The sequence below is a fragment of the Pongo abelii genome, chromosome 5, assembly GCF_028885655.2.
Source record: "Pongo abelii isolate AG06213 chromosome 5, NHGRI_mPonAbe1-v2.0_pri, whole genome shotgun sequence".
Lineage (NCBI taxonomy): Eukaryota > Metazoa > Chordata > Mammalia > Primates > Hominidae > Pongo > Pongo abelii.
In genome coordinates this window covers 149,845,263-149,873,059 of record NC_071990.2, presented here as the reverse complement: position 1 = coordinate 149,873,059, position 27,797 = coordinate 149,845,263, and the positions used below count along the sequence as shown (strand labels likewise).

General features: G+C 43.6%; 1 protein-coding gene, 1 long non-coding RNA gene and 1 other non-coding gene across 6 annotated transcripts in view; 1 reads left to right on the top strand and 2 right to left on the bottom strand.

Annotated features, from left to right (window-relative positions):
* The window catches only part of SASH1 (SAM and SH3 domain containing 1), a 281,596-nt gene extending 263,014 nt beyond the window's left edge, over positions 1 to 18,582 (bottom strand). The window contains exon 1 of one of the 3 annotated variants that reach the window (XM_063725047.1): positions 18,315 to 18,582. In XM_063725047.1, the coding sequence (XP_063581117.1) occupies positions 18,315 to 18,335 (21 nt within the window). In that variant the 5' untranslated portion in view covers positions 18,336 to 18,582. The remainder of the gene's footprint in view (positions 1 to 18,314) is intronic. The other 2 variants (XM_063725046.1, XM_054558281.2) reach the window with 2 other exon arrangements.
* On the bottom strand, positions 11,971 to 12,077 carry LOC112133958 (U6 spliceosomal RNA). Its single transcript, XR_002915556.3, has one exon. It is a non-coding gene; the product is annotated as a U6 spliceosomal RNA (small nuclear RNA).
* Positions 18,173 to 27,797, top strand: part of LOC129060101 (uncharacterized) — a 36,643-nt gene continuing 27,018 nt past the window's right edge. Inside the window, exons 1-4 of one of the 2 annotated variants that reach the window (XR_008526527.2) lie at positions 18,173 to 18,414; positions 18,838 to 18,922; positions 24,411 to 24,451; positions 25,134 to 25,246. This is a non-coding gene — a long non-coding RNA (uncharacterized LOC129060101). The remainder of the gene's footprint in view (positions 18,415 to 18,837; positions 18,923 to 24,410; positions 24,452 to 25,133; positions 25,247 to 27,797) is intronic. The other variant, XR_008526526.2, reaches the window with a different exon arrangement.

Genomic DNA, 27,797 nt, shown 5'->3' with positions numbered 1-27,797 from the left:
AGTCCCAGCTACTCTGGAGGCTGAGGCAGGAGGATCGCTTGAGCAGGGGCGGTTGAGGCTGCAGTGAGCCACTGCACTCCAGCCTGGCCAACAGAGCAATATTTTCTCATAAAAAAAAAAAAAAAGATAAACTGGAAGAAAAGATGCCTTTTATCTCTTTCATAAAACATACTGAAATTTTAAAGAACCTTTTCTTTTTTTTTTTCCATTTTTTTTTGAGACGGAATCTCACTCTGTTGCCCAGGCTGGAGTGCAGTGGCGCGATCTTGGCTCACTGCAAGCTCCGCCTCCCAGGTTCACACCATTCTCCTGCCTCAGCCTCCCGAGTAGCTGGGACTACAGGCGCCTGCCACCACGCACGGCTAATTTTTTGTATTTTTAATAGAGACGGGGTTTCATTGTGTTAACCAGGATGGTCTTGATTTCCTGACCTTGTGATCTGCCTGCCTCGGCCTCCCAAAGTGCTGGGATTACAGGCATGAGCCACCGCGCCGGGCCAAGAACCTTTTCATTAATTCCTAGTTCTCAACTGGGAAAGAGAAGAGAAATTTTCCTCATATATTTGGGAATCAAAGACGTAAAGGCTAAAGGGTGTTGGTTGTAATCACTGATAAAAACTAAATATTTCATTAACACTGAGATTTCCCTCACAGAAGGCTGGGTACGGTGGCTCACGCCTGTAATCCCAGCACTTTGGGAGGCCAAGGTGGGCGGATCAACTGAGGTCAGGAGTTTGAGACCAGCCTGGCCAACATAGTAAAACCCCGTCTCTACTAGAAATACAAAAATTAACCGGGCATGGTGGCGTATGCCTGTAATACCAGCTACTCAGGAGGCTGAGACAGGAGTATTGCTTGAACCTGGGAGGCAGAGGTTGCAGTGAGCTGAGATTGTGCCACTGCACTCCAGCCTGGGCTACAGAGTGTGACTCTGTCTCAAAAAAAAAAACAACAACAACCAAAAAAAACCATTTTCCTCACAGAACTCATGGCTGTCATTTGTGTTCACAATGGCTATATAACATGAGTGTGCTATCAGGATATAAATGCAATCACTGTCTGGTTATTTATCAAAGGGGACTGCATCCCCTGCCCCTTTCCCTCAACACACAAAACTCATTGCACTTCTTTTTAGATTCCTGTATTTCACATGTTCTCCAAGTCTGACAGCCTTATCAGTAACAATTGTCTATGCCTCTAAGGCTAATCAGGCTTAAAAAGAAACCTTTTCCTAAAAGCCAGCTCTAACTTACTTTACCATGGCAAAGGCATTGGTTACCGTGAAGAAAAATCCAGACAAATCCACCAGAGATGTGTAAGGGGCAGACCTTCCTCTGACCACTTCACTGCCTTTTACCCCGAAGTCAACAGGAAAGGAAAATAGTGACAAAATGAGGTTAGAGGCTGTAGGCTGGAGATCGTGAGGCATGTGAAGTTAGGTAGGCTCACGCCTTTCCACAGGAAGGGACCAGTGGGGTGTTGGCACCAAGTGTGCCATTCGCCCTGCCCTGAGTCAACACCGGCCATCCCTCCCTTCTCTTTTCTTGCCTTCCATCAACTCAAAGTATAAAATGCTTCTCAGTTATGGATCATGAGGTGACCTGGGCTGGGAATGAAAACAAACAATCCCTTGAAACTGATGTTGTGTTTTAGTGCTTTGTTTTGTTTTGCACGGTAAAAAAGAAAAAGGGGTTCCAGCTACTCGGGAGGCTGAGGCAGGAGACTTGCTTGAACCTGGGAGGCAGAGGTTGTGGTGAGCCAAGATCATGCCATTGCACTCCAGCCTGGGCAACAAGAGTGAAACTCCATCACAAAAAAAAAAAAAAAGAAAAAGGGCACAGGCATGCCCTAAATTGTGCACTGTGTGGGATTCAGCTGTTTCCGACTTTACTGCCTCTCTAGTAACCTAAAGGATAGGAGGTGAAATCTCTCTGGCCAGTCTTGTCTGGTAACCAGGCTTTGATGTCAATAATTTGAGCAGCATGCGGTGTTCACATTTAGAAACACAGACACTGGGGCTAGCTGCTGAGAACCAGGTTGGAAGTGTCAATCTAATTACTACCAGGGCATTTTTCTGATCTTAGAGTGGCCTCAGCCTGGAAAGTGTGTGTGTGTGTGTGTGTACATACACGTGTGTATTCCGTGTGTGTCTCTGATGGCTCTAGTGCTGGCGTGGGATTTGCTGAGATGTAGGAAATGATAGAAGTCACATATTCTTGAAGTCAGGAATAGCAAGCAAGGACCACACATGTGGTAGATAAGAAGTAAAGCAGTGGCAGGATTGTTTATGTTGAGAGATGGCTTCCTGGTTCATGTACAGATGCATAGGTAGTTCAACCCCTTCCTCTGGTTTATTACTATATTTTTAATTATATTGAATTTTAGATAATTGATTTTTACAGACATCTGGGTGCTGTTTCTTTTCAAATCTACATCTTTGGAGACAGCCCGTGTTTCTGTCACTGTCACAGGGTTGGGCTGATTCCCGTGATGCCTCTACTGTAGGAGATGGTAATGAGGGCTCATCGCACAGGCGAATCCCAGGGCCGCTCTGTCATTTACTCTGATTTCTCTAAGTGATTGAAAAGCACACTTGACATACACTCCCTCTTCAGAGATCAAGTTATAATTAAATCCAGGGAAGCTCTCTGACAGCTGGGGCCCGCGGGTTTTCAGCTTGGTGCTTGTTCTTGCAAAAGCCGACAGCCATAGCTTATGTCCCACTGCCACAAGCACGGCCAGTTAGGGCGATGATGAAATGTCTTTTCTGTCTGCAGTTTATTTTGTTTGGTGAGAACGAAAGCCCACCAGAAAAGCGGACTTTCTTTGAATACAGATGTAAGCATTTCTTACAAAACTCAAGCCCTACTTTTTCCAGAGAGGACTAAAGGTTAGTTCCATACTGTGCCAACAAACAAGAAACCATCAATAAGCAGCTAAGAAGAGGGAAACACAAATAGCTTGGGAGACGGGAGATGTCTGGGAGGATGCCAGTGTGCACTCAGATTTAACAGCTTCATCAAAGGGAATGTGTTAAATGCTCATTAACTAAATTTACAAATGATCCCCAACTGGGAGGTGTTGCAAACAACAGAGGAATACCACACATACACACACACACACACACGCACTGATTACAGGCATGTACACACACATACACGGAGCAGAAAGTGAAGTGTGAAGTAACAATCTGCTCAAAAAACAGACCCATAATAAAATAATCTTAAATACAGACATTCAAAGAGAGCATTAGAATAGATTTAATACAGAATTGAGGCAACAGCTCCAGAGCAGCAAGTTGCCATCTCTGATGGATGTTACCAGGGAGACAGACTGTGGCTACGGTGGCAGGGGGTGTGACCATCCTCAAAGGATCCTGGAAAAGATGTGACACACACCTTGAAGGAGAGAGAGCAGGGGCCACTGGACACCAAGACTGAAGAACACTAAATGTTAACATGCCGATAGATTCTAAATATTTGTTACTAAAATACTTAATTTTCCAAGGCGTAGGGACTATTGGCCCAGAGGACGCTGAATACTGATAGTAGAGGAAAGAGCACATTGGTTCACATCAGCACCCCATAATTGCCCTACTGATCCTCAAGAAGCCATCATTAGGAGCTGACTTCTTGGGGTATTGTCCTGGGTATTGCCCAAGCATCTGGAGGAAGGAGAGCATTCTGGAGCTGAAGTCTCCTCCTAATGCCCTCAGAGACCTGGGGCAAGAACAGCACCTCCACTCACGTCTCATCCCTCAAATCTGACCCTCTGGACTCCACCCATAGGCCCCTGGAGCAGCACACTGTGGTCTGACAAAGTGTATGGAGAGGGTACAGGGTGGTATGGAAGCCTGGGTGATGGGACTCCCGGGCTGTGGTTCTGCCTCTGCTGCTAAACATTCATGTGAGTGCATGGTTGAGTCTCTGGACCTCTCTGGGTTACAGTTCCCTAAGTAGCTTAGAGATTTGTTATGGGCTGATTTGTGTCCCATCCCCCCAAATTTATATGCTGTAACCCTACTCCCCAGGACCTGAGAATATGACTGTAATTGGAGACAGAGTTTTAAAAGAGGTAATTAAGTTAAAATGAGTCACTAGGGTGGGCTCTAATCCATATGACTGGTGTCCTTCTAGAAGAGGAGGGGTTTAGGACACAGACACACACAGAGATGGCTATGAGAGGACACTGGAAGAAGACAGCGAGCCTCAAGTCAAGGAGTGAGGCCTCCGGAGACACCAATCCTGTGGACACCTTCATTTCTGACACTTGGATCTCCAACTTCAAGCCTCTGGGACAATGAGAAAACTAATTTCTGTTGTTTAAGCTCCCCACTCCACCACCCCAGTTTGTGATTCTCTGTTATGGCAGCCCTAGGCAAACTAATACAGAATTATTTTTTTTTTTGAGATGGAGTCAAGCTCTGTCACCCAGGCTGGAGTGCAGTGGCACCATCTCGGCTCACAGCAACCTCCGCCTCCCAGGTTCAAGTGATTCTCCTGCCTCCGCCTCCCGAGTAGCTGGGACTACAAGCATATGCCACCACGCCCAGCTAATGGAATTATTTTAAAACTTATTTGATTTTTTTTTTAGAGACAAAGTCTTTTATGTTGCCCAGGCTGGAGTGCAGTGGCATGATCTAATACAGGACTCTTAATGGAGGGTCCATGAATCAGCTTCAGGGAGGTCTCAAATCCCTTGATGTTTGTAAAGATTTTATGTGGATGTGCATGTGGGCACTTTTTAGAGAAAGGTACATTCTTTAGAGGAGAATCATAATTTTAGAGATGCTCCTAAAAAAGAAAGTTAACATCCATTGACTATCACTAGATTATTGCTAAAGTTCCTTATAGAACTAAACTTCAATATTTAATGCTTATAATTCCTTTAATTTCCAACCCATGCAAGCAACCAGAGACTTCAGTAATACAGAAAGAATCTGAGGCACCTGCTGATTGTAGATCACCAAATCTATAATTCAGACATCTTACTACCTTAATTATGTGTTTGCATTGAAAACTGTTGGCGCTTCCTTTCTCATTTGGTTAGAACATAGTGAAATAAGTCCAGGGTTTCAGGACTGATATATGCTCAGAGCATTTCACTTTTCACTTGAAAAGTAAAGAAAGGGGAAAAACATCTTCTACTGGAATTACCTGTAGGAAACCCCACTTAAAGATCTGATCAATGTCTGTTTTAGAACCTAAGGAAAATTATGGAAAAGAGAGAGAGGAAAAAAAACAAAACAGCCTGTCACTGCTTTGGGAAAAATAGCAAGGGCAGCATCAATACTGGACAAAACCTGTAAAGTGTTCTCTAGCTACTATCCTAGAAAGTGGCGTTCCCTGGGCCCCCAATAGCCAGAGGCCACTCTGTAAAGTAATGTTCTATCCTTGGAGGATGCTAGATGCTTATCTCGAGTAACACACGCCACAACCATAGCAAGGAGATAGGACCTCTTTTCCAGGGAAACAAACAGGACTTTGGAAATGGCAAGGCAACTTTTCTAAGGTCAGAGATGGCAAGTATTGGATGTTGGACTCCAGGGCAGGCAGCCCTACCTCAAACCAGTCTTTCTATGGGGCTCAACATTTCCGTCGGAAGCCTCCCTCCCTTTCTCTTGTTCTCTCTTATTCTCTAACAGGAAGACCATATATCCTTGAAGTTCTGCTCCTTTAAATAATCTAAAGAACACAAATGCAGAATAATGGCTATCTTTGGAGTTGAGAGAGTGGATATGGGAGAGGTCCGGAGTGGCATTAGCTGTGGAGGTAAGATGTTATCTTAAGCCAAATAATGGGTAATGGGCATGTACTTGTTGGTTTGTTCATTTTGTTTGAAAAAGTATTAAATATTAAACAAAATGTTCAAAATCTGTCTTTAAAAATATTTATTTGGCCTTAAAAAATGTTCATACCCTTTGGCCAAGGAGTGCCATTTCTATTGGGACTCTATCGGGAGAAAATTATCTGAAATGAGGATAAAGATTTATATGCCAAAAGTTCATTATAGCATTTGTTTAAATTTGAAAATCTTGAAATAACATTAAAAGTCCAACAAAGAAGAATGATTGGACAAATTAAGCTACTTCTATGAGTTGGAATATTATACAGACTTCAAATCAAGATGCTCTCGAAGAGTTTGTAATGGTTCGAGGAAATTCATTTGATAACATTTTAAGTGGAAAATTAGGATATGAAATTATGTATAAGATAAGATTTCAAAGCTCTGGAAAATACTTTGAAACAAGACTAACAGGAAACAAAGCAATGGGTACCTCTAGGTTAGGTTATGCAATTACGGTTATTTTGTTTTTGTTTATAAATTTTAATTTTCATACAGTAGAGAATGTATTACTTTATTTTTTTTGGGATGGAGTCTTACTCTGTCACCCGGGCTGGAGTGCAATGGCATGATCTCAGCTCACTGCAACCTCTGCCTCCTGGGTTCAAGTGATTCTCATGCCTCAGCCTCCTGAGTAGCTGGGACTATAGGCGTGTGCCACCACGCCTGGCTAGTTTTTGTATTTTTAGTAGAGACGGGGTTTCACTATGTTGGCCAGGCTGGTCTCGAACTCCTGACCTCAGGTGATCTGCCCACCTCGGCCTCCTAAATTGCTGGGATTACAGGCGTGCGCCAACATGCCTGGCCATGTATTACTTTCATGTAATAAAAAAATTGTAAAATTTAGCCTGCCTATTAGTTCTTGTCATCAAAAATCTTCAGGTAGGTTCCTATAGTGGTCATTGGAATGATTATATCCTTGGCCTGAAGTGGATAATGTGCTATTCCTGCTAATGGACTATAGCTAACTCATAGGGTTAAGGGAAGGCATTTTGGAATTTCTGGTTCTTCCTGGTTATTCATTAAAAAAAAAAATTACATAGACATGATATTTCCCCCTAAACAATTCAGTGTGTTCCTGTATTGCTCCATCTATTGTAAGACCAGATGTAGATGAGGAAAGCTCTTCACTGGCTTTGTATCAGAGCTAGGTAGACAGATACACACAAGTGAGGAACACTCTTTTTTTTTTTTTTGAGACAGAGGCTCGATCTTCACCCAGGCTGGGGTGTAGTGTTGCGATCTCGGCTCCCTGCAACCTCCGCCTCTCGGGTTCAAATAATTCTCCTGCCTCAGTCTCCCAAATAGCTGGGATTACAGGTGCATGCCACCATGCCCAGCTAATTTTTTGCATTTTTAGTAGAGACAGGGGTTTCACCTTGTTAGCCAGGATGGTCTCGATCTCCTGACGTCGGTGATCCACCCTCCTCCGCCTCCCAAAGTGCTGGGATTACAGGCGTGACCCACCGCGCCCAGCCGGAATACTCTTGTTCTTCCTATGACCATGTGCTGTGATGCTGTGTGGTTTCTGTCATGTACACACACACAGGCACACTCATGCACACACCCCCTACCTCCCTGCTTACATTCCACCCAGCCTGACTGCTCTGGAAGGAAGGTATGTAGCAGGAGTCTGGGGGCCTCTGGGGCAGCTGTCTCAAGACCCAAGTGGCTGCAGACCAGTGGTCGCAGCTGTGGGGGAGGTGGGGGAGAGGAGGAGGAAGGAGATGACTTGCAATCATCTCTTTCTGCTCTTTGTCCCTGTCCTCTTCATTTGGCGCACTCAGCTATATGGGAGGACAGTATGTCACTAGTTTGACCAGCTGCTGATGTCTCCCAAGAAGGAAGAAGTAAATCTTCTAGTATTACTTCACTGCAAGCACATTCTAAGCTTTCTAGCAGGGATTCCCCAGATGAAATTGGGAAGCAGTTGGCTTGGGATCACTTCAGGTCTCCTCCTTGGGATACGTGGATGTATTCCTGACTCCAGGTGCTCCCTGGATACATCTTTAGGTGTGTCTTCTCTGGCAGACAAATGAGCTATGCTTAGAACCAGTGGCTGCAGCTCAGTTCTGATGACAGGGAGAAATGAGTTTGGGGAGGGGGACTAGGGTTGGGCTGTGGATTGGTGAAAGGATACCGCATCTAAAATAAAAGAACCTAACACTGTGTTCTGCCTCTAGCCCCCAATTCTCCTTCTCTCCTCCTAATATAGTGATTGTGTTAGTTCGGTTCCTCTGACAGTTTGATTCCCCAAGACAGAATTAGAAATGCGTAAGATCTCCTGAGGCTGGGCGCGGTGGCTCACGTCTGTAACCCCAGCACTTTGGGAGGCCGAGGCGGGTGGATCACAAGGTCAGGAGTTCAAGACCAGCCTGGCCAACACAGTGAAACACCGTCTCTACTGAAAATACAAAAATTAGCTGGGCATGGTGGCAGGTGCCTGTAATCCCAGCTACTTGGGAGGCTGAGGCAGGAGAATCGCTTGAATCCAGGAGGCAGAGGTGCAAAGATCACGCCATTGCATTCCAGCCTGGGCGACAGAGCGAGACTCCACCTCAAAAAAGAAAAAAAAATCTCCTGGGCAGGATGCCTGTGAAGGATGGAGCCTGAGAAGGAGAGCAGCAAGGGAGGAGGTTGAATGGGAAGAGCTTTAGAGTTCAGTGTAGTCCTGAGAATTTCACTGCCAGGCCCATGGGGAGACCCAGAGTAAAGAGTGCCCACTGGAGAAGGCCTGCAGTGTGCAGGACTGGCCACACCAGTTTCCTGCCCCGCTCAGCCATTGGCTGACTGTAGCCCGGGGCGGGGACCTTTCTGTGAAGATAGCTGTGGACCCTGAAGTGGGGATACTTCCCTCAAGATTGTCCTTCCAAAGGAGGTCTTCGTGGTCTACATCCATGGCCACCACAGTTATATTCTAATTTATGGTTTCATTTATACCAGTGCTGACATGATTGTGTACTATAGTCACATTTCTTTTCTCATTATTTTTTCTTTCTTGGAGTTTTCTTTCTTTTCTTTTTCCTTTTTTTTTTTTTTTGAGACGGAGTCTCACTCTGTCTCCCAGGCTGGAGTGCAGTGGCGCAATCTTGGCTCACTGCAACCTCCACCTCCCGGTTCAAGCGATTCTCCTGCCTCTGCCCGCCACCACGCCCAGCTAATTTTTTTGTATTTTTAGTAGAGACGGAGTTTCACTGTGTTAGCCAGGATGGTCTCGATTTCCTGACCTCATGATCCGCCCGCCTCAGCCTCCCAAAGTGCTGGGATTACAGGCGTGAGCCACCGCACCCGGCCTGGAGTTTTCTTTTTAAAATTTGGTCACTTCTCTATGTCCCTGTCCATTATTCTGCTCCAAGCTCTGACAGAACCATGACACACCTCACAGGAGGCTGAAGTCATCAGGCTCATGAGTCGGTCCCATTTCTTCCTTGAGACATGCCTCTTGGAGCCCTGTCTGACTTGGTTGTGCTTTGCACATTCCCTTGTTTTAATGGAGCATGTCCTCCAGGAGCTTGCTGATAAGGGGTGTAGGTGATATAAATGCTTTGACTCCTTCTATGTTTCTAGTCCATCCGACCCTTAATTGAGGGTTCTAGGTCGGAAATCGTTTGCCCTCAGAATCTCCAGGCTGTTGTTTCCTGGATGCTGCTGTTCCTGTTGAAAAGTCAATGCCAGCCAGGCGTGGTGGCTCACACCTGTAATCCCAGCACTTTGGGAGGCCGAGGCAGGAGGATCACTTGAGGTCAAGAGATCCAGACCAGCCTGGCCAACACGGCGAAACCCTGTCTCTACTAAAAATGCAAAAAAAAAAAAGAAAAAAAAAAAAAAAGCCAGGCATGGTGGTGCATGCCTGTAATTCCAGCTACTTGGGAGGCTGAGGCAGGAGAATTGCTTGAACCTGGGAGGCGGAGGTTCAGTGAGCCAAGATCATGACACTGCATTCCAGCCTGGGTGACAGAGCAAGACTCTGTCTCAAAACAAAACAACAAAACAAAACAAAACAACACTCTCCTATTTAACCCTACTCTTCTGAAATTTCACAATGACATGCCATATTCTCTATGCTGGCACTAGGTCTTTTTCTCTCTCTTTCTCTCTCTCTGTCTCTTTTGCTGTTGTTGTTGTGAGATAAGGTCTTACCCTGTCACCTAGGCTGGAATGCAGTGGTGCCATCATGGCTCACCATAGCCTCGACCACCCAGGCTCAAGCGAATCTCCGGCCGCAGCCTCCCGACTAGCCGGGACTATAGGCATGTGCAACCACACTCAGCTAATTTTTTTTTCTTTTTGTAGAGACGGGGTCTCTCTATTTCCCAGGCTGATCTCAAACTCTTGAGCTCAAGAGATCCTAGGGATGGGTACAGTGGCTCACCCCTGTGAGGGTCCTTAGATCCTCTTTTGATCTATTTGTTCTTCAAGGTAATGAAGGGCTACCATGGATTGAACACCTTGTATTTGCCACATACTGTACTTCCTACTCAGTATGTCTCATTTCACCTTCACAGAATCCCTGCAAGGTGAGTGTTATTATATCCACTTGTGGACCAGGACTGCGGCTCAGAAGCTTTTTCCAGGACACTGAACTCTGACAGGTGAATAGCTGCCAAGTGGTGGAGGTTGGCCTGCAGTGGGCATCAGTCTGACTTCCAAGCTAACTGCTCTTTCCAGGGCAACCACCAAGAGGCGGCTCCTAGTGCTAGGTGATGGCAGGACTTGCATGTCAAATGCTTCATGGGAGGATGTAAGTTCCATGGGGCTGAGACCTTGGCTGGTCTGTTCACCACCATCAACCAAGTACAAGAACAATCCTCGCCGTGTTGAAAATACACAATCTTTTTTTTTTATATGTCGGGGGGGAATGTTGTAGGGTAATGATGTTAGGGGGGAATGTTGCGGGGAATGTCGGAGCGGGGAGTGATGCAGGGGGAGGATATTTTTTTTTTTTTGAGACATGGTCTCACTGTCACCCAGGCTGGAGTGCAGTGGCGTGATCTTGGCTCACTGCAGCCTCTGCCTCCCAGGTTCAAGCAATTCTCCTGTCTCAGCCTCCCGAGTAACTGGGACTACAGGCATGCGCCACCACACTCAGCTAATTTTTGTCTTTTTAGTAGAGACGGGGTTTCATCATGTTGGCCAACCTGGCCTCAAACTCAAGTGATATGCCTACCTCAGCCTCCCAAAGTGCTAGGATTACAGGTATGAGCCACCGCTTCTGACAATCAATATTTTTTAAAAGGATGATGAATGGATGGATAGATGAACATAATTTCATTGAATTCTCAGATCAACTCAGTCATAACTCTAATTTATCCTTTTGTAAAAGGTTAGAAAGCAAATCCCAACATTCTGGGATTTTTGTTTCCCAGCAAATTGCTGTTTCTAGGAAGTGTTTTTGTGTAATCTTAGAATTATCCATGATGATAATCCATGCTACCCCATGGCAACCAGAACCTAATGGGATAGCTGAGTTGGCTTGGCCAAGTGATTGAACATTTTTTCAACAAAGTATTATTGAGTGAGTGTCCACTACGTGCTAGGCATTAGGCTGGGAGATTTACATTCATTAAATCTCATGTTATCCTCACAACAGCCCTGCCAAGTAGCCAGGTGGCCTAAATACAGTTTCTTAAAGATTCATTTGCTTGGCTGGGTGCGGTGGCTCACCTCTGTAATCCTAGCACTTTTGGGGGCCGAGGCAGGAGGATTGCATGAGCTCAGGAGTTCAAGACCAGCCTGGGTAACATGGTGAAACCCGTTTCTACTAAAATACAAAAAATAAGCCGGGCATGGCAGCTACTTGGGAGGCTGAGATAGGAAAATTGCTTGAACTCAGGAGGTGGAGGTGGCAGTGAGCTGAGATTGCACCACTGCACTCAGCCTGGGCAACAGAGCGAGACTCTGTCTCTATTAAAAAAAAAAAAGATTCATTTGCTCAATGAAGAGTTTGCTTAAAATTCAACCTCTAGACCTTCGAGAGTCTAGGTTTCATTTTAGTGTTCTATATTTTCTTGGCATTTGGGAGCAGTTTAATGATGAAAATAATTAGTTCCTCCAAGGGCATACCTAACTTAATTTAGTGTTTATATTATGTATTTATTGCACCTGCAGATTTTTTTAACTATTTAAAAAATATATGGAACATTTCACAAATTTGCACATCATCCTTGCACAGGGGCCATGCTAGTGTTCTCTGTATCGTTCCAATTTTAGTATATGTGCTGCTGAAGTGAGCCCAGAATTTACTTTTTTCTAATGATGGGATTGTTTCATATACTTGAAAGTGCCTTGTTCTATTTAACCTACTTTTGCATAGTTAAGCTCTTTTTAGTCAGTTTATGTAAGGCCTTTTATTCAGAATTTAAATTAAATTTAAAAGTAAATTAAATTAAAATTAAAATTTAATTTAATTCAGTATTTCTTTTGAGGACATGTGAAAAGACCTAAAAATGCTCCAAAGGAGATAGAATTTTACACAAATGAGTTTTTAGGTAAGATGTTCCCCAGCCAGGCTGTAATGAGAAAAAAAAATTGAGACCAAGATGTGGGCAGACATTTAATAAGCCTCTCCCGGCTGGGTGCGGTGGCTCACGGCTGTAATCCCAGCACTTTGGGAGGCCGAGGCTGGTGGATCACCTGAGGTCAGGAGTTTGAGACCAGCCTGGTCAACATTGTGAAACCCTGTCTCTATTAAAAATACAAAAAATTAGCCGGGCATGGGTGCCTATAATGCTTCTCAAGAGGCTGAGGCAGGAAAATCACTTGAACCCGGGAGGCAGAGATTGAAGGGAGCTGAGATCATGCACTGCACTCCAGCCTGGGTGACAGAGCAAGACTCCGTCTCAAAAAACAAAACAAGAAAACAAACAAAAACAAAAACAAAAACAAAACAAGTCCGGGAGAGGCGGCGGCTCATGCCTGTAATCCCAGCACTTTGGGAGGGTGAGGCAGGCGAATCACGAGGTCAGGAGTTTGAGACCAGCCTGGCCAATATGATGAAACCCCGTCTCTACTAAAAATACAAAAATTAGCTAGGCTTGGTGGCACGCGCCTGTAGTCCCAGCTACTCAGGAGGCTGAGGCAGAAGAATCGCTTGAACCCGCGAGGCAGAGCTTCCAGTGAGCTGAGATCACACCACTGTACTCCAGTCTGGGTGACAGAGCAAGACTCTGTCTCAAAAAACAAAACATAACAAAACCCCGCATATTTTGTCTCTTTTAAAAGAAGGTCAAAATAGATGTTCTTAAAAATAAAGCACAATTGTCTTTATTTTCATATTTGGAAGACTATTGGAGTGTCAATAATGTCTGCAAACTTTCGGAAAGAATTTTTGTAGAATTTCCTGGACATTACCTGGAATAAGGATAATGTCCTTCTAACGCTGCAGTGTTATATGGGAGGCTGAGATCAACCCACTTCTGCCCTGTGTCTGTCCCCAGAGAGTTTGCCCAGTGACCCCGGGTCCAACTTTTCCTGGCACTCTCAATAGAAGCAGCTGGCTGGTCTGAGCACAGTGAACCCAGTGTCTCTCCATGCCATACAATGCTACCATTCTAACTTCTCAGGTGTTAGCATGGTATTTTGGAAAGTATAGCAGTGGGAATGTCCACCAGGCTGGACTTTACTGTGCTGTTGGCTGTAGTGGCCACACTGGCCACCTGACCATGCCAGGAGCCACCTCAGCTGCGGGTGCATTTCTGCATGATGGTTGTCATTTCCATTAAGAGTGCAAGTCTCTGGGGGCAGACTCTCTGGGTTCAAATACTGGCTCCCATATATCCTAGTTATGGGACTATTCGTGTGTCCCCTTTCTTTATCAGTAAACTAGGGATTTTTATGCGTCTACCACACTGTGTTGTTGTGAGGATTAAATGAGTTAATATGTCTAAAGAGCTTAGAACAGTGCCTGGCATGTAGTAAGTGGTATGTAAGTTTTAGTAACACATAATTATCATCATTATTATTATTTTTTAGAGATGGGGGTCTTGCTACGTTGCCCAGGCTTGTCTCTAACTCCTGGCTTCAAGTGATCCTCCTGCCTCAGCCTCCCAAGTAGCTTGGATTACAGGTGCAAGCCACTGTGTCAGGCTACCATGATTATTTATGTGAAGTACTTGGAACTATACAAGGCACTTCTTGGGTAAAAAATGCACAGGAGTGCACTTGCAGGTGTATATATTTAAATGAACAATTGCTTCTTCTATGATCCTGGAAGTGCAATTTCCCAGCGGTGCAGTTTCTCTTCTCTCCGTCTCCCTTTGCTACTACCGGCTCTCAGCTTTCTCATCATCCTTTCCCTTTTCCCTTTGCATGTACTTTGTTCCCTCTTCCTCCATCCTAGCTTACTTTTTCATTCTCACACTTACAAATTGACTGGGCACTGTTCCTCTTTTCTCTTACTCTTCTAAGTTTTATTTTATTTTAGTCACCGAAGTGATCTGAGAAGTGGCTGTAAAAAGGTAATGCCAGCCTACTGACATGCTGCCTCAAACTGAAGGGGGTGAGTCGCAAAAGGAGACAGTCCAAGGCTGGACGGAAGAGACGCAAGTTCCTTCTGGCTTCAGAGTTCTATGTCCACCATTTCAAATTTAGATTCATATTTTATTAACATTTATCTTTCACTTTGTATGGTTTAAGCACTAGGCTAGGGCTTTTAGATGGATTATTATTTAATCCTTACAACAACTCCTTACAGGCAGGTATTACTCTCATCTTACAAATGAAGAAAAGCAAAAATGGAGAGATAATTAACTTATCCAAGGCCACACAGCTGGAAATCAGAGAGCCAGTGTTGGTGCCTATATGCTCTAACTCTAAGCTCCAGTCTTTTCCCACTACTCATAATTCCTCCCACACAAAAAAGTAGAAGTAGGCTAGGCACAGTGGCTCATGCCTGAAATCCCAACACTTTGAGAGGCTGAGGCAGGAGGATTGCTTAAGACCAGGAGTTTGAGATAAGCCTGGGCAACATGGTGAAACCCTGTCTCTACAAATAATAAAAAATCAGCTGGTTGTGATCATGCATGCCTAAAGTCCCTGCTACATGGGAGGCTATGGCAGGAGGATTGCTTTAGCCCAGGAGTTCAAGGCTGCCATGGGCCATGATCATGCCACTGCATTCCAGCTTGGGTGACAGAGTGAGACCACACGCCCCAAAATAATTGCAATATAATGTGATTAATGTAAATACATAGTGGTACTTTTAATATCTTATGGAAATGCAAGCGAGCTAGGGAGGGGAATTTCTAATATTTCCTAGGCAGAGTTTTGAACTGGGGTCCTTGGAATTTTGGAAGGTCAATGGAGGAACCACTTGAAGTTGTCTGCAAAATTTTCTTAGAGGGGTTTGTGGCCAAGAGAGTAGAGAGGTGGAAGTTTGACTGGGGCATCACAGAGGAGTATATTAACTGTGTGAATGTTTGAGCTGATGAAGAGTTTGCCAGGAATTAGAAGAGGAATAAGACAGTCTAGGCAAAAGAAACCACAAGTGGAAAAGTATATGCAAATAATTTTCTTGGACTTCAGCCTAGGGTACCATTCAAGGAAGCAGCAGGAGACAAAGCACCCAGAATAGGTGGTTAGGGTCCAGACCAAGAAACAAATGATGTCCAGGGCCAAGAATGAATTCTCAAGGATATTAAAAATGTTCTCGAGAACATTATTACCGTTCATTGTAAAATATATTCTCCAATGCCATTAAACAGTATGATGGAAGTTCTTTCTTCCCCTTTCCAGATGCTTGTAGCAGATTCTCTGTATTTTAGGATAAATTTGCATTCAGGAGTAGAGCTGGAGCCTAACCTTGTTTCTGGGGGATAATGTGTTCTGAATTCTAAACAATGGCTTACAAAACCTCGAAGAGCCACGAGTTCTGTGAATTGGCATGGTGGCACCACCCATTGGTGCCTTGGTGGTAGGTCATTGAATCCCTGGTGTCCAAATATGGGGCTGTAAATTAGACGAGGGGCAGGGCAAGAGGATATTGCCCTAAATGAAGATGTGCTGGGTTTGTTACTGGAAAAGAGGCAGAGAGATTTTGGATCTGGATTTTCTTTGAGGTAACAGTAAATTTATAATCCAGGTATCACTGTGGAAGTCTCTGCCACACTGATTTTAGTTTCTCCCCAAACTTCTGAGGTTGATAAATTAATCAGGTAGATTAATTAGGTTAGTTAAAATAAGATATATGCACAATCATCTCCCACAAAGGAAGCTTGTCTGAACTGGAACTGTTTCTATAGATTTCAAGGCTCATTCACTTGTCTCTTTAGGGCAGGAACGATATTCCTAAGGCTGATAATTCCCCTTTCTGTCTGAGTTCATCAATACATCTTTTTGCATCTTCAGCACAAAAACCCAAATGTGCTTGCCTCCTTTTCTGAAAGAAAGCCTCTGTCTCGCTGGGATTAAGAGGGCATAGTCCCATGACAGAGTTTGCAGTCAAATTTTGGCACCTGAAAAAACCTTCCCTCTTTAAAGAACTGCGGGCAACCAGTCAAGAGGGACCAGAGTTTTGGCATTTGGACTGAAAACATTACCTGCCAACTAGGCTGCTCTGAACGTATTGTTTCTGAAACCAGGGGAAGCGCATGTAACAAGAGGAGGCTTTGTTCTGTTGGAACATTTTTGATGAGCCCATCTGTCCCAAGTTGAAAGGAGAACCTGCCAGCCGTGTCTGTTCGCTTTCTCCCATTTACCAGCCTCCCTTGGACTCCTGAGCACCCTCTAGGGCATGACTGTTACCTCTCACAACTCATATTTCGGACATTTTTTGCTTCGTTCATCCCATGACCGTGGAATTCTATGTTTCATACATAGTTGCTTTGACTGGCAGTCTAGCACTTTTCTCTCAATGACCCAGTCTCTCCTTCTGGTTGCAATCCTACCAAGATGGCGAGGAGAAATTTGCCCAAGCAAAGCCTCACTAGGTTAAATGCCCAAACTGACATTTCTTCTAGAGTTCCCTTCCCTAATTCTACTTTCATTCAACAAGTATTGACTGGGCACCAACAGTACCAGGCAGTGTTCTCAGCTCCTCAGAGACAGTAGTGAGCAAAGCAGCCTTCCAGAAGCCCACCTGAGAGGCCTCAACTCACCAAAGCCGAGGCCAGAAGCACAGAAGGGGCAGGAGGGGCCCTCAGGCCAGGCTGGGGTCAGCATCCATGCATCGAGTGGTTGGGCTCTCAGACTCTACCTCATGACCTCTGTACTCTTTAATTATTTTTCACGAAAAAATCTATTTTCTTTTTTTTTTTCTTAAGAGACAGGGTCAGGCTGGGCGTGGTGGCTCACGCCTGTAATCCCAGCACTTTGGGAGGCTGAGGCAGGTGGATCACCTGGGGTCAGGAGTTCAAGACCAGCCTGGCCAACATGGTGAAACCCTGTCTCCATGAAAAATACAAAAATTAGCCGGGCGTGGGGGTGGGTGCCTGTAATCCCAGCTACTCAGGAGGCCAAGGCAGGAGAATTGCTTGAACTCAGGAGGCAGAGGTTGCAGTGAGCTGAGATCGCACCACAGCACTCCAGCCTGGATGACAGAGGGAGACTCTGTCTCAAAAAAAAAAAAAAAAAAAGAAAAATTTAAAAAAGAAGAGACAAGATCTCACTCTGTCACCAAGGCTAGAGTGCAGTGGTGTGATCATAGTTTACTGCAGCCCAGAAATCCTGGGCTCAAGAGATCCTCCTGCCTCAGCCTCCCAAGTAGCTGAGACTACAGTTGCATGCCACCATGCCCAGCTAATTTTTGTAATTTTTGTAGAGACAGTGTTTCGCCATGTTGCCCAGGCTGATCTCCAATTCCTGGGCTCAAGGAACCTTCCCGCCCCGGCCTCTCAAAGTTCTGGGATTATAGGCATGAGCCCCCACGTTCAGCCCAAATCTAAACCGCTTTTTTAATTAAAAAGGAAAAGACCTTCACAATCTATAGAATACAATTTCCACAGAGAAGACGAAGACGGAAACAAAGTTGTTCAGCAACCTGAGAAGAAAACTCCTTCAGTAGAATATTAGATACTAAATGGTTAATCGGATGGTCCCGATCCCCTGGGGGTTGCAATATGAAATATATCGTTACATCCTTCATTCTTAGCGTGTGTGCAAATCTTTAAAAAAGTTTTCATAGATAAGCAGAGGCTGGAAAAGCTCTGGTCTTTAACAGGAAAAACTTTTCTTGGCTTACAAAACCTTTTTTAGAGTCTTGGGGGAAAATAAATATCTACATAATTATATAAATATATCTTATATAATGAATGGTAAGTCACAAAAATGGCAAAGCCCGGTGAAGGAATTCTGAAGCAGTCGCTGCCTAGCGCCCTCGGAATTTTGATGAATTCATCAGTAGCACTGAAAATCCCTAGATACTGACAGTTACTTTATACCTGTTTCCCACAATAGTCCTTTCCTGAATATATCAGTCTAAATGTCAGAAGGACACCAAAAACAGTCTTAAAATTTGAAAACAGACAGCCTACATACCCTGCAATCTTGTTCCTCCATGAAGTGAGCTGCTGGCCATACGTCCAAATGGTCTCTGACTTCCTCTCTGACTGAGATCGCATGAATCCGCAGCACTGATGTAAGGCTCTAAATGGGAATCTGTTTTCAATTCAGGGCAGATGTGGGACACTCTCACAGCCCTAGGGATTATCAACTTTGAAACAAATCGCCTTCAGGACGATAAGAGAGGCAGTAACTGCTTCCTGAGTGAGGCCTCACTGGGGTCCCTTCCAAATGCTTAACATATAACACAATAACTATGACACAAAAGCGAGTTTCATTCTTCGGGTTCTCGGACTTTAAAATGAAGCTTGCAAATACCCCTCAGAAACAAAGCTTGAAAATATATCTCAGAACATTTAAATAGAAATCCAGATATTTTAGTAACTAACACACAACAGTGATCCAAATGCCCCTTTCTCCCGCCCCCTACAAAACTCTCAGCACGGTGTTTGGCTCATTGAATATAGTTTTTCCACAAATTGAAATCGAATTGTTCTAGTTCAGAGTTTTCTTGGCTCGAGAAAAGGAAGGGAGGACTATTCCAAGACTTCCACAGAGAAACTTCCGGAAATCCATTTAACACGGTAAGTTTAATGTTCTAAGATTAGTGTTCATGCATGGACTCTACATCTCAGAATATCCTCTATTCTGAGACCACTTTGTAGAGTTGGCTGATATGCCAGGCTTCAAACTCTGAAACACCTTCGCTGGGGCTTAGTTTAACCTGATTTAATAACCCTGAAAAGAAGTTACAAAAACATGAATTTTGAAGACATCTAAAGGAAACATAAAAACATTTCCCTTCTAATAAAATAAAACAAAAGTTTTATAGAGTTTTAAAAAATATTAAAAGTTAATGTGCATGGCATTTCCCTACACAAGTAAGTTTAGGTGTTGGTAACATCAGTGAATAGTCAGAAGATAGTCACATTAAATACATATATTTGGAAAACAGTCTGTTCTTTAAAACTAATATTGTGAGTGTGACGTAACAGAGCTACATGGTAAAGCATCAAGTCACTAAGGAACATTAGGGTTAGTATTTCTTCTATCTTCATGGGGAAAAATAAACTTCCTGTAGCTTAGGAATGTGCTAACATAACCATTAGGCAGCAGTAGAAGTGGTATTAGGAGTTGTGGATGAGCCGGGCGCAGTGGCTCATACCTGTAATCCCAGCACTTTGGGAGGCCAAGGCAGGTGGATCACCTGAGGTCAGGAGTTCGAGACCAGCCTGACCAACATGGTGAAACCCTGTCTCTACTAAAAGTACAAAAATTAGCCGGGCGTGGTGGCAGGCACCTGTAATCCCAGCTACTTGGGAGGCTGAGACAGGAGAATCACTTGAACCCAAGAGGCAGAGGTTGCAGTGAGCCAAGATTGCACCACTGCACTCCAGTGTGGGTGAACAAGAGTGAGACTCTGTCTCAAAAAAAAAAAAAAAAAAAAAAAAAAGCTGTGGATGAGATGTCCAGAGACCCAGAGACAAAGACCTGTCCCTAGATTTCTCTTTAACTGAATGGCCTCGGACATGCCATTGCCCAGGCTACCATTTCCTTACTTGTAAAGTGGCTGAATTAGGTTGAAGATATCTAAAATCCAAACCTCTAATATCAGTGATGGTGTATTAACCAAGAACTGGTAAAACAGAAGGTAAGAGCCTTTTGGTTTTTTTGTTTTCAAAAGTAATCACTAACTGCCACTAGTTTGACATCTCGGACAAATTTTTTTCTCCACTTTGGAGCATATATCTACAATTCTGGCTGATAAAGCAAGTTTTAGCCAAAAAATTGGATCCGAAGGGTCAAGAAACCCACTACCTTATGTAAATTAGATGCCTAGATTTTTTGGGGTGGGAGTTGACAGGTTTTTAGGGAAACAATCACCAAAGGTATAACTCCCCAATTTTAATTCTGCTCATGGGTATCAGTAATGTACTTACTTAGCAATTAGGATCAGTTGAATACAAAAAAAATCTTTAAAAATATTAAAGTCAGTGAGGAAAAGCATATATTGCCAGCGAGCAGTGGGTGGTTTTGATAGCTGGCAGGTAAGGTGAGGGATACCTGGGGTGGAGGATAGTGTGGTTTGGTAAAAGAGCACCAGCTTATGAGTTGGGAGACCCAAGATCTAGTTCCAGGGCTGCCACTAACTAGCCCTGTGACCTTAGCCACCCTCTTCCCTGTTTCTGGCCTGTTTCCTTGTCTATACCAGGAAGGTCTTAGTCTGTCCATCCTCTTGCTGTCCCGGCAACCAAAAGAGAAATTCTGCCCTGTTGAATACAGCTTTTGCTATAGAGTTTGGCTCTTAGGAGCACAGAAGCCAAATCTATAACATAAGTGTATATCGGTCTATGGTGTACCACAGAAAATAATTGTACACTGGGAGACAGCTGACTGGGAGATGATCATTTTCACAGTTGTGGGAGGTACCCGCTCACCTGCCAAATACCAGTAAAGTCCTGTTCCAAAGAACATCGTCACAATTAACGTTTTCTTTCCAAAATTTATTTTCATTTATCAGCTATGATTTGAGGATATAGGAACAATCTTTAAAATAATCATGTATAATAGTACTGTTGAGGGTTGAATTGTGCCCCACCACACCCCTCAGATTCATATACTGAATATTTCAGAATATGACCTTATTTGAAGATAGGATCTTTACAGAGGTAATTAAATTAAAATGAGGACATCAGGGTGGGCATCCAAACATGCAATCTAACAATGCAATCAAACATGCAATTTAACAATGAAATGACTCAACAAAGAACAGGAAAGTACAAAAAATTACAAACCTAAAGAAACTAGGTTGGGGGTGGTGGCTCACACCTATAATCCCAGCACTTTGGGAGGCTGAGGTGAGAGGATTGCTTGAGCCTGGGCAACATGGTGAGACCTTGTCTCTATAAAATATTTGAAAACTTTGCTGGGCATAATGGTGTGTGCTTGTGGCCTTAGCTACTTGAGAAGTGGTGGTGGGAAGACTGCTTGAGCCTAGGAGGCTTGTGCCACTACACTCCAACCTGGGCAGCAAAGCAAGACCGTATCCCAGAAAAAATAGAAATAAAAAAAGACAAAAACCAATTGAGAGGGAGGGCACACAACTGGGAGTGCCCATAGTTCTACTCTTGCTCAAGGTATCATGTGCACTAGCTCCTCACAAGTCAGATTTCAGCTGTTAGCTGCCACACCTCCCTGGGGCATGGGACTCCAAGCATTTATAGTATACCCTCTTATTAATGATAAGGACTTTCTCCAAATGTAAACAAACCTGGCAATAATGTCTTGTTATTTCATACTATTAAAAGGTAGGCTACAGTGATATTCTCTATTAAAACACTTTATCAAAAATAAAAAGAGATACTAAGAAATGGGCATGGTGAATGCACATTAAAACAAGCGCTTATTACATGGAACAAGTGGCTATAATTTCCAAAGACATAATTCAAACTGGATCCAGCATTGTTATTCCCCAATGCCTTATCTGACAAAGTTTAGAACTGAGTAACCGATATGAAGCCATTATAAAGGAAATGCAAATATCTGAAACTCATCTATTTATTAAAATCAATCTCCATTATCTTTCTTCTTAAAAAGCTTAGAAATAAATATAGTCTCTTAATATTGACAGTATTTATGGCTCAAACAAAGCTGAGATGAAGGCTGGACTCAAAACAGTGCAAGAAATAGAAAGGAGAAAATATTTTAAGGTTAACTTCTTAGGCCATGCAGGTAAATGTGACCCCAGAGGGAATAGAATTCCACAAAGCTTAACTTTTCAATGACAACATTAGAATGTTCAGCAGAAGCTGATAGACCAACCGTTCTGGCAGTTTGATGCTTTCAAAATGGTAGATGAGGGAAATTGCACAGAGTTGAGCAGAGTTTTACAACTTGCATATCAGCGGTTGATTATATTTTTTTCCACGATATTTTCCACTTTTCTGCGACATAGTAGCTTGTTTGTATGTTATTTACATTAAATGTGATCTGCCTATCTTTCCCATGTGAGCTTCAATAGGGTAAGCTTTATAGAACTGTGCAATATTTCCTTTTGAAAGAAAAATAACAAAAATTTAGTTGTGTCTGTACCATCTGGAGGTCAGTTCTCTTTCTGCACATCAAAAAGCTCAACTTATTATTTTATTTCACAATATTTGAATATTTCTTTTTAAATGATTCTTTCTATGCGTTTCCTGGCATCCCAAATTGTTTGATTCAGAAAAGTTTCTTATCGTTGCAAATCTCTTCAGTCAGTCAAAATTTCCTGAACTAGAAAGTTCAGGAACTAAATGGAACTGAGAGGCTGGTGATGATTCCAGCACAGAGAAATAGCTAACAGTCGTATTATTTATTGTTCATGTAGTGGGTTAACACACATTGGCCTTTCGTTCGTGGGATTCATAAAGTTTCACATGGTTTTGAGATGATTCAAGGGTGAAGACTTTAAACAATATCCCTTCCAACTCTCAGACTATGATTCAACACATTGTTTCTCATAATTGCCTGCTGTTAAGAGTCAGCTAAGGATGCCCGTTGAAAATAGACTCCACGCCCCCTTCCCTTCAAAGGCTGATTCTGTAGGTATGGTGGGACTCTGGGGGTCCTTATCATTGGGAAGGTTTAAGAAACATTTTATTTCTTGACTCTTAATGTTGGTTGGATATTGGAATCACTTGGGGAGCTTTACAAAAGTAGCACTGGGGCCGGGCACGGTGACTCATGCCTGTAATCCCAGCACTTTGGGAAGCCTAGACAGGCAGATCATGAGGTCAGGAGATTGAGACCATCCTGGCTAACACAGTGAAACCCCGTCTCTACTAAAAATACAAAAAATTAGCCAGGCGTGATGGTGGGCACCTGTAGTCCCAGCTACTGGGGAGGCTGAGGCAGGAGAATTGCTTGAACCCGGGAGGCGGAGCTTGCAGTGAGCCGAGATTTCGCCAGTGCACTCCAGCCTGGGCGATAGAGTGAGACTCCATCACACACACACACACACACACACACACACACACACACACACACACAAGTAGTACTGGGCCTGGGTCCCACGGAAGAGGTTCTGGCTTAGTTTATGGTGTGGCCTGGGCATTTGGATTTTTTGAAGCTTCCGGGTGCTTCTAATTTGCAGCCAAAGTTTAGAACCACTGACTTGATTGAAACAACAGCCAGTTATCTGTAACATATGTGAAAGCAATATCTAACATTTCCATTAAGAGATACAAAGTGCTTTTACAGATGTGTGTCTTATTTGAATCCTTGACAACCTGGTGAATTAGGTTAGAGTTGGTATTATCTTTCCTTTACAGGTAAGCAAACTAGACTTCAGAGAGGTGAAGTAGTTTGATGGAGGGCCACTCGGAGCAGAATTCTGAAACTGCTGCGGTGTACCTTAGGCATGCTACTACCTCACTCTCTATGTGCCTTGGCTCCTACTAGCTCTGCGGCTTTCCCAGCCTCCCTTTAAAAGAAAAGAAAAGAGGCCAGGCATGGTGGCTCACATCTGTAATCCCAGCACTTTGGAGGCTGAGGTGGGAGGATCACTTGAGCCTAGGAGTTCAAGACTAGCTGGGGCAACACAGTGAGACAGTGAGACATCATCTCTACAAAAAAAAAATTTAAAAAAATTGGCTGGGCATGGTGGGGCACACCTGTAGTCCCAGCTACTTGGGAAGCTGAGGTGGGAGGATCACTTGAGCCCAAGAAGTTGAGGCTGCAGTGAGCCATGATTATGCACTGAACTCCAGCCTGAGCAATAGAGCAAGACCCTGTCCAAAAAGAAAAGAAAAGCTCTCTTGTTTCTAGAGCTTCTCTTACATTGGAATTGTTATTATTAATAATACAACAGCAGTAGGAGCTAACATTGGGCCCTTTGTATACATTGTGCTAAGAGCTCTACATGAATTATCTTAATTGTCTTAATAAGACTCTGTGAGGTAGGTCATATAGGTTATATCCCCATTTTATAGCTTAGGAAACCGAGTCTTAGAGAGTAACCAACTTGCTAAAGGTCATATTCCTATGCAAACATTCTTCTTATTTTATCTAAGCCTTTTCTTATTTTCCTTTCAGTCAACCAAATTTTAGCAAGTGGCAGAGAGGAAAAGAATCAGGTAAAGTATTTCTGAGCTGGGCATGGCGGCTAACGCCTATAATCTCAGCACTTTGGGAGGCTGGGTGGATCACCTGAGGTTAGGAGTTTGAGACCAGCCTGGCCTACATGGTGAAACCCCGTCTTTATTAAAAATACAAAAAATTAGCTGGGCGTGGTGGCGGGCACCTGCAATCCCAGCTACTCAGGAGGCTGAGGCAGGAGAATCGCTTGAATCTGGGAGGTGGAGGCTGCAGTGAGCTGAGATTATGCCATTGCACTCTAGCCTGGGCAATGAGAGCAAAGCTCTGTCTTAAAAAAAAAAAAAAAAAAGAATTGCTCAATATACGATGATTGACAATGACAGCTTCCTTGAATTGTATTACCACTTCTGATACGGGCACTGGATTTTTAAAGAAACTTCTGGAGCCAGTCATGCAAAAGCATGAGGATCTAGTGCTTGAAGGGTTCAATTGGAGAATCATGGGTTGTTAATTCTTAACTAACCCTGCCTTTCCAGAGACAGCAGTAGTTCCCTGAATTAAGGCCTAGATCTGGCATCAGAAGGCTTGGGCACAGGTCTCAGATGGCGTTTTTTAGCTGTGGGGTCTTGAGCCAGTCCTATCCAGGACAAAGTTTTATGTTCTGAGTGAATCAGGCCAAGTTGGAATATTAATCAATGCTCTTATATCTACTTTTCTAAGGTTTGCAAAACGCTGAACATATTTTTGTGGTCTCAGTATTCAGAGGTCAAAGTACATCAAGTGAAGAACCTGGAATCTACAAGTTCAAGAGACATGGGGAGCACCTTGGTTAGGTACACAAACTCTTTGCAGAAGTTCAGCACAATTTTATGATGCTAAAAAGAGAGTGAAAGATGCAAAAGAACAGAATTTCTTTATCCATCCTATGTATTTATTTTCCTTCCTTCCTTCCTTCCTTCCTTCCTTCCTTCCTTCCTTCCTTCCTTCCTTCTTTCCTTCCTCCCTCCCTCCCTCCCTCCTTCCCTCCCTCCCTCCTTCCCTCCCTCCTTTTTCTTTCTTGGCAGGGCCTTGTTTTATCACCTAGGCTGGAATGCAGTGGAACCTGCTTAGCTCACTGTAGCCTTGAACTCCTGGGCTCAAGCAGTCCTCCTGTTTTGGCCTCTGAAGCAACTGGGACTACAGGTGTGTGCCATCATGTCTGCCTTATCCATCCAATTTCAAAGACTGTCATTTGGTGTGGGAATTCTAGTTCCTCTTTGCAAAGTGGAGGTTATATAAAAATCAAGGAGAAATTATTCTATTATGTATACTACAAAGAGAATAATGACAACTAAAGCTTAAACTTATAATGCATTATGTAATATATAAATCTCAATTTATTCAGCAAATAGTGAGCACATGGTCTGTACTAGACACTGGGAATACAATAATGGCCAAGGCCCCTACTTTCATGAAGCATGCTTTCTAGATGGCCATAGATAAAGGACAAGTACAAAAACAGATTAGTAAAACAATAGCTGTGCTCAATTTTTCAAAAGAAGCCAACAGGGGGTTGAGATGGAGGTTGTTAGGAGAGGTGATGGAGCAGGCAGGCAGAGGTGACATTTAAGCTCAAAGGATATGAAGAGGCCAGCTGCTCTGAGTGTGGGAAGAGAAACATAACTGGCAAAGAGATTCGTAAATGAAAAGTCCCTGAGGCGGGAGAAAAAAGGTTGATGTAGCTGAGAAACTGGAAAAAGTCAAGTATCACTGGGTGTGGACAACATGACAAGAGGCCACAAGGCTCTTGAGAGGCCAGGTTGTATAGCCCTCATGGGCAATGGTGAAGAGTGTGAATTCTATGTGAAACCCAATAAGAAACCATTGAAGAATTTTAAGCAGAGAAACAGCATGATCTGATTCCAGTCTTCATGTAATTCTTGTGGTGTTTAGAGAAAGGACTGGAAGATACTGAAGACAATAATGACTTTTTCTTCCCAAACAATACTTATTAGAAAAAGCAGAAGTTATAATCTGCTCATATTTTTAAAGCAGTCTTCTATGAACCTAATCCTTCATATTTTTGTATGGGTAAGAGTTGTTCTACATTCCCAGCTGGGACAGAGATATAGATATACAGGCCATTGAGCTTTAACCTGCCCAACCATGACAGGAATGCATTTCACAAGACCTTTTTTTTTTTTTTTTGGTCAAAATAAAAGATAACAGAGTCCTTTCAAATCACGTCATTGAAACGCATTGAAATGCATACCTTCAGGTCTCCCTTTCATCAGAGAAAGGTGTTGAAAGTTACATCCAGCCCTATGTAACCTCCTTAAGCCTCAGGTTGAGCCCTAGGGGTTCTTTGCTTGCTGGTTTTGTACAGGTAACAATAAACAAAACAATACCTAGGATAAATGATTGTCATACAAGTGTTACTTTCATTACGATAGAGCTCTTAGCATCCCCAATATACATAAAAGTTAAGACATTCAGATTTCCTCTGGACCAGCTCAGAAATGAGTCCTCCACCCTCAGTCTTCCATTTCCACCATCCAGACAGGAGCAGGAAAACAGTAACATTCCTTCTAACATGGAGTTGGACGTGTACAGATGGTAGTGGACAACTGACACATTTCACGGCTCTAAAAGTCCAACTCTCTTTTCCCTGTGACAGTTTTCTTTTCAGGTTTCAGTTCAATGCAAAGCATATTTCCATGGTTGAGTTATGAACTCCAAAAATGGGGGCTTGTAATGGAAATGCAGACAGACGCTTCACTGTAGCTGCGCTTCTGGGCACTGCTAGAGTCATCAGTTTTAATGAGAGCTGTTAATATCACCTCCATCAGAATGGTTGCCCTGGGCTGAATTTCTGGCCTATGCACAGGTGCTCTCGGCCGAGAATGTAATATAGGTTATTACATTATCAATGAGGCACAGATGTGCTTTCTGACTGAACTCAAGGTGGTGTTCTGGCCAAGTGCATAACTCTTTCAGTGGGCCCAGGTCTGTTTGTATCAAAACGCTGTTCTAGCTCAGTGAACCTCAGAACTGCCTTCTGCTTCCCCAGGACACGAGTTCAGAAAACCCACCTAAGAATGCAAGAAGGATGGGCTCTCCACAGGCAGGCACAGGCTTTCTCAAGAACATGAAACTTGTCCTGCCACCTTCTGCTTCTTCGGGGAAGGCTTCAGTTACTGCATATTCATTCATTGACTCATCAGGTTTTTCTTGGGCACCTGTCCTGTGCCAGGTACCCTGGAGGAGTTAAGGGTGATCCTGCCAAGGAGTCTGCCTGCAGTCTCTCTGCAATGCTGTCTGCTGTTTCTCTCCTCTTTCAACTTCTTCAGAATCATCTCTCAAAACTTGCATCTCCATTGCCTCCCCCAGAGGTTCCAGTGCTAA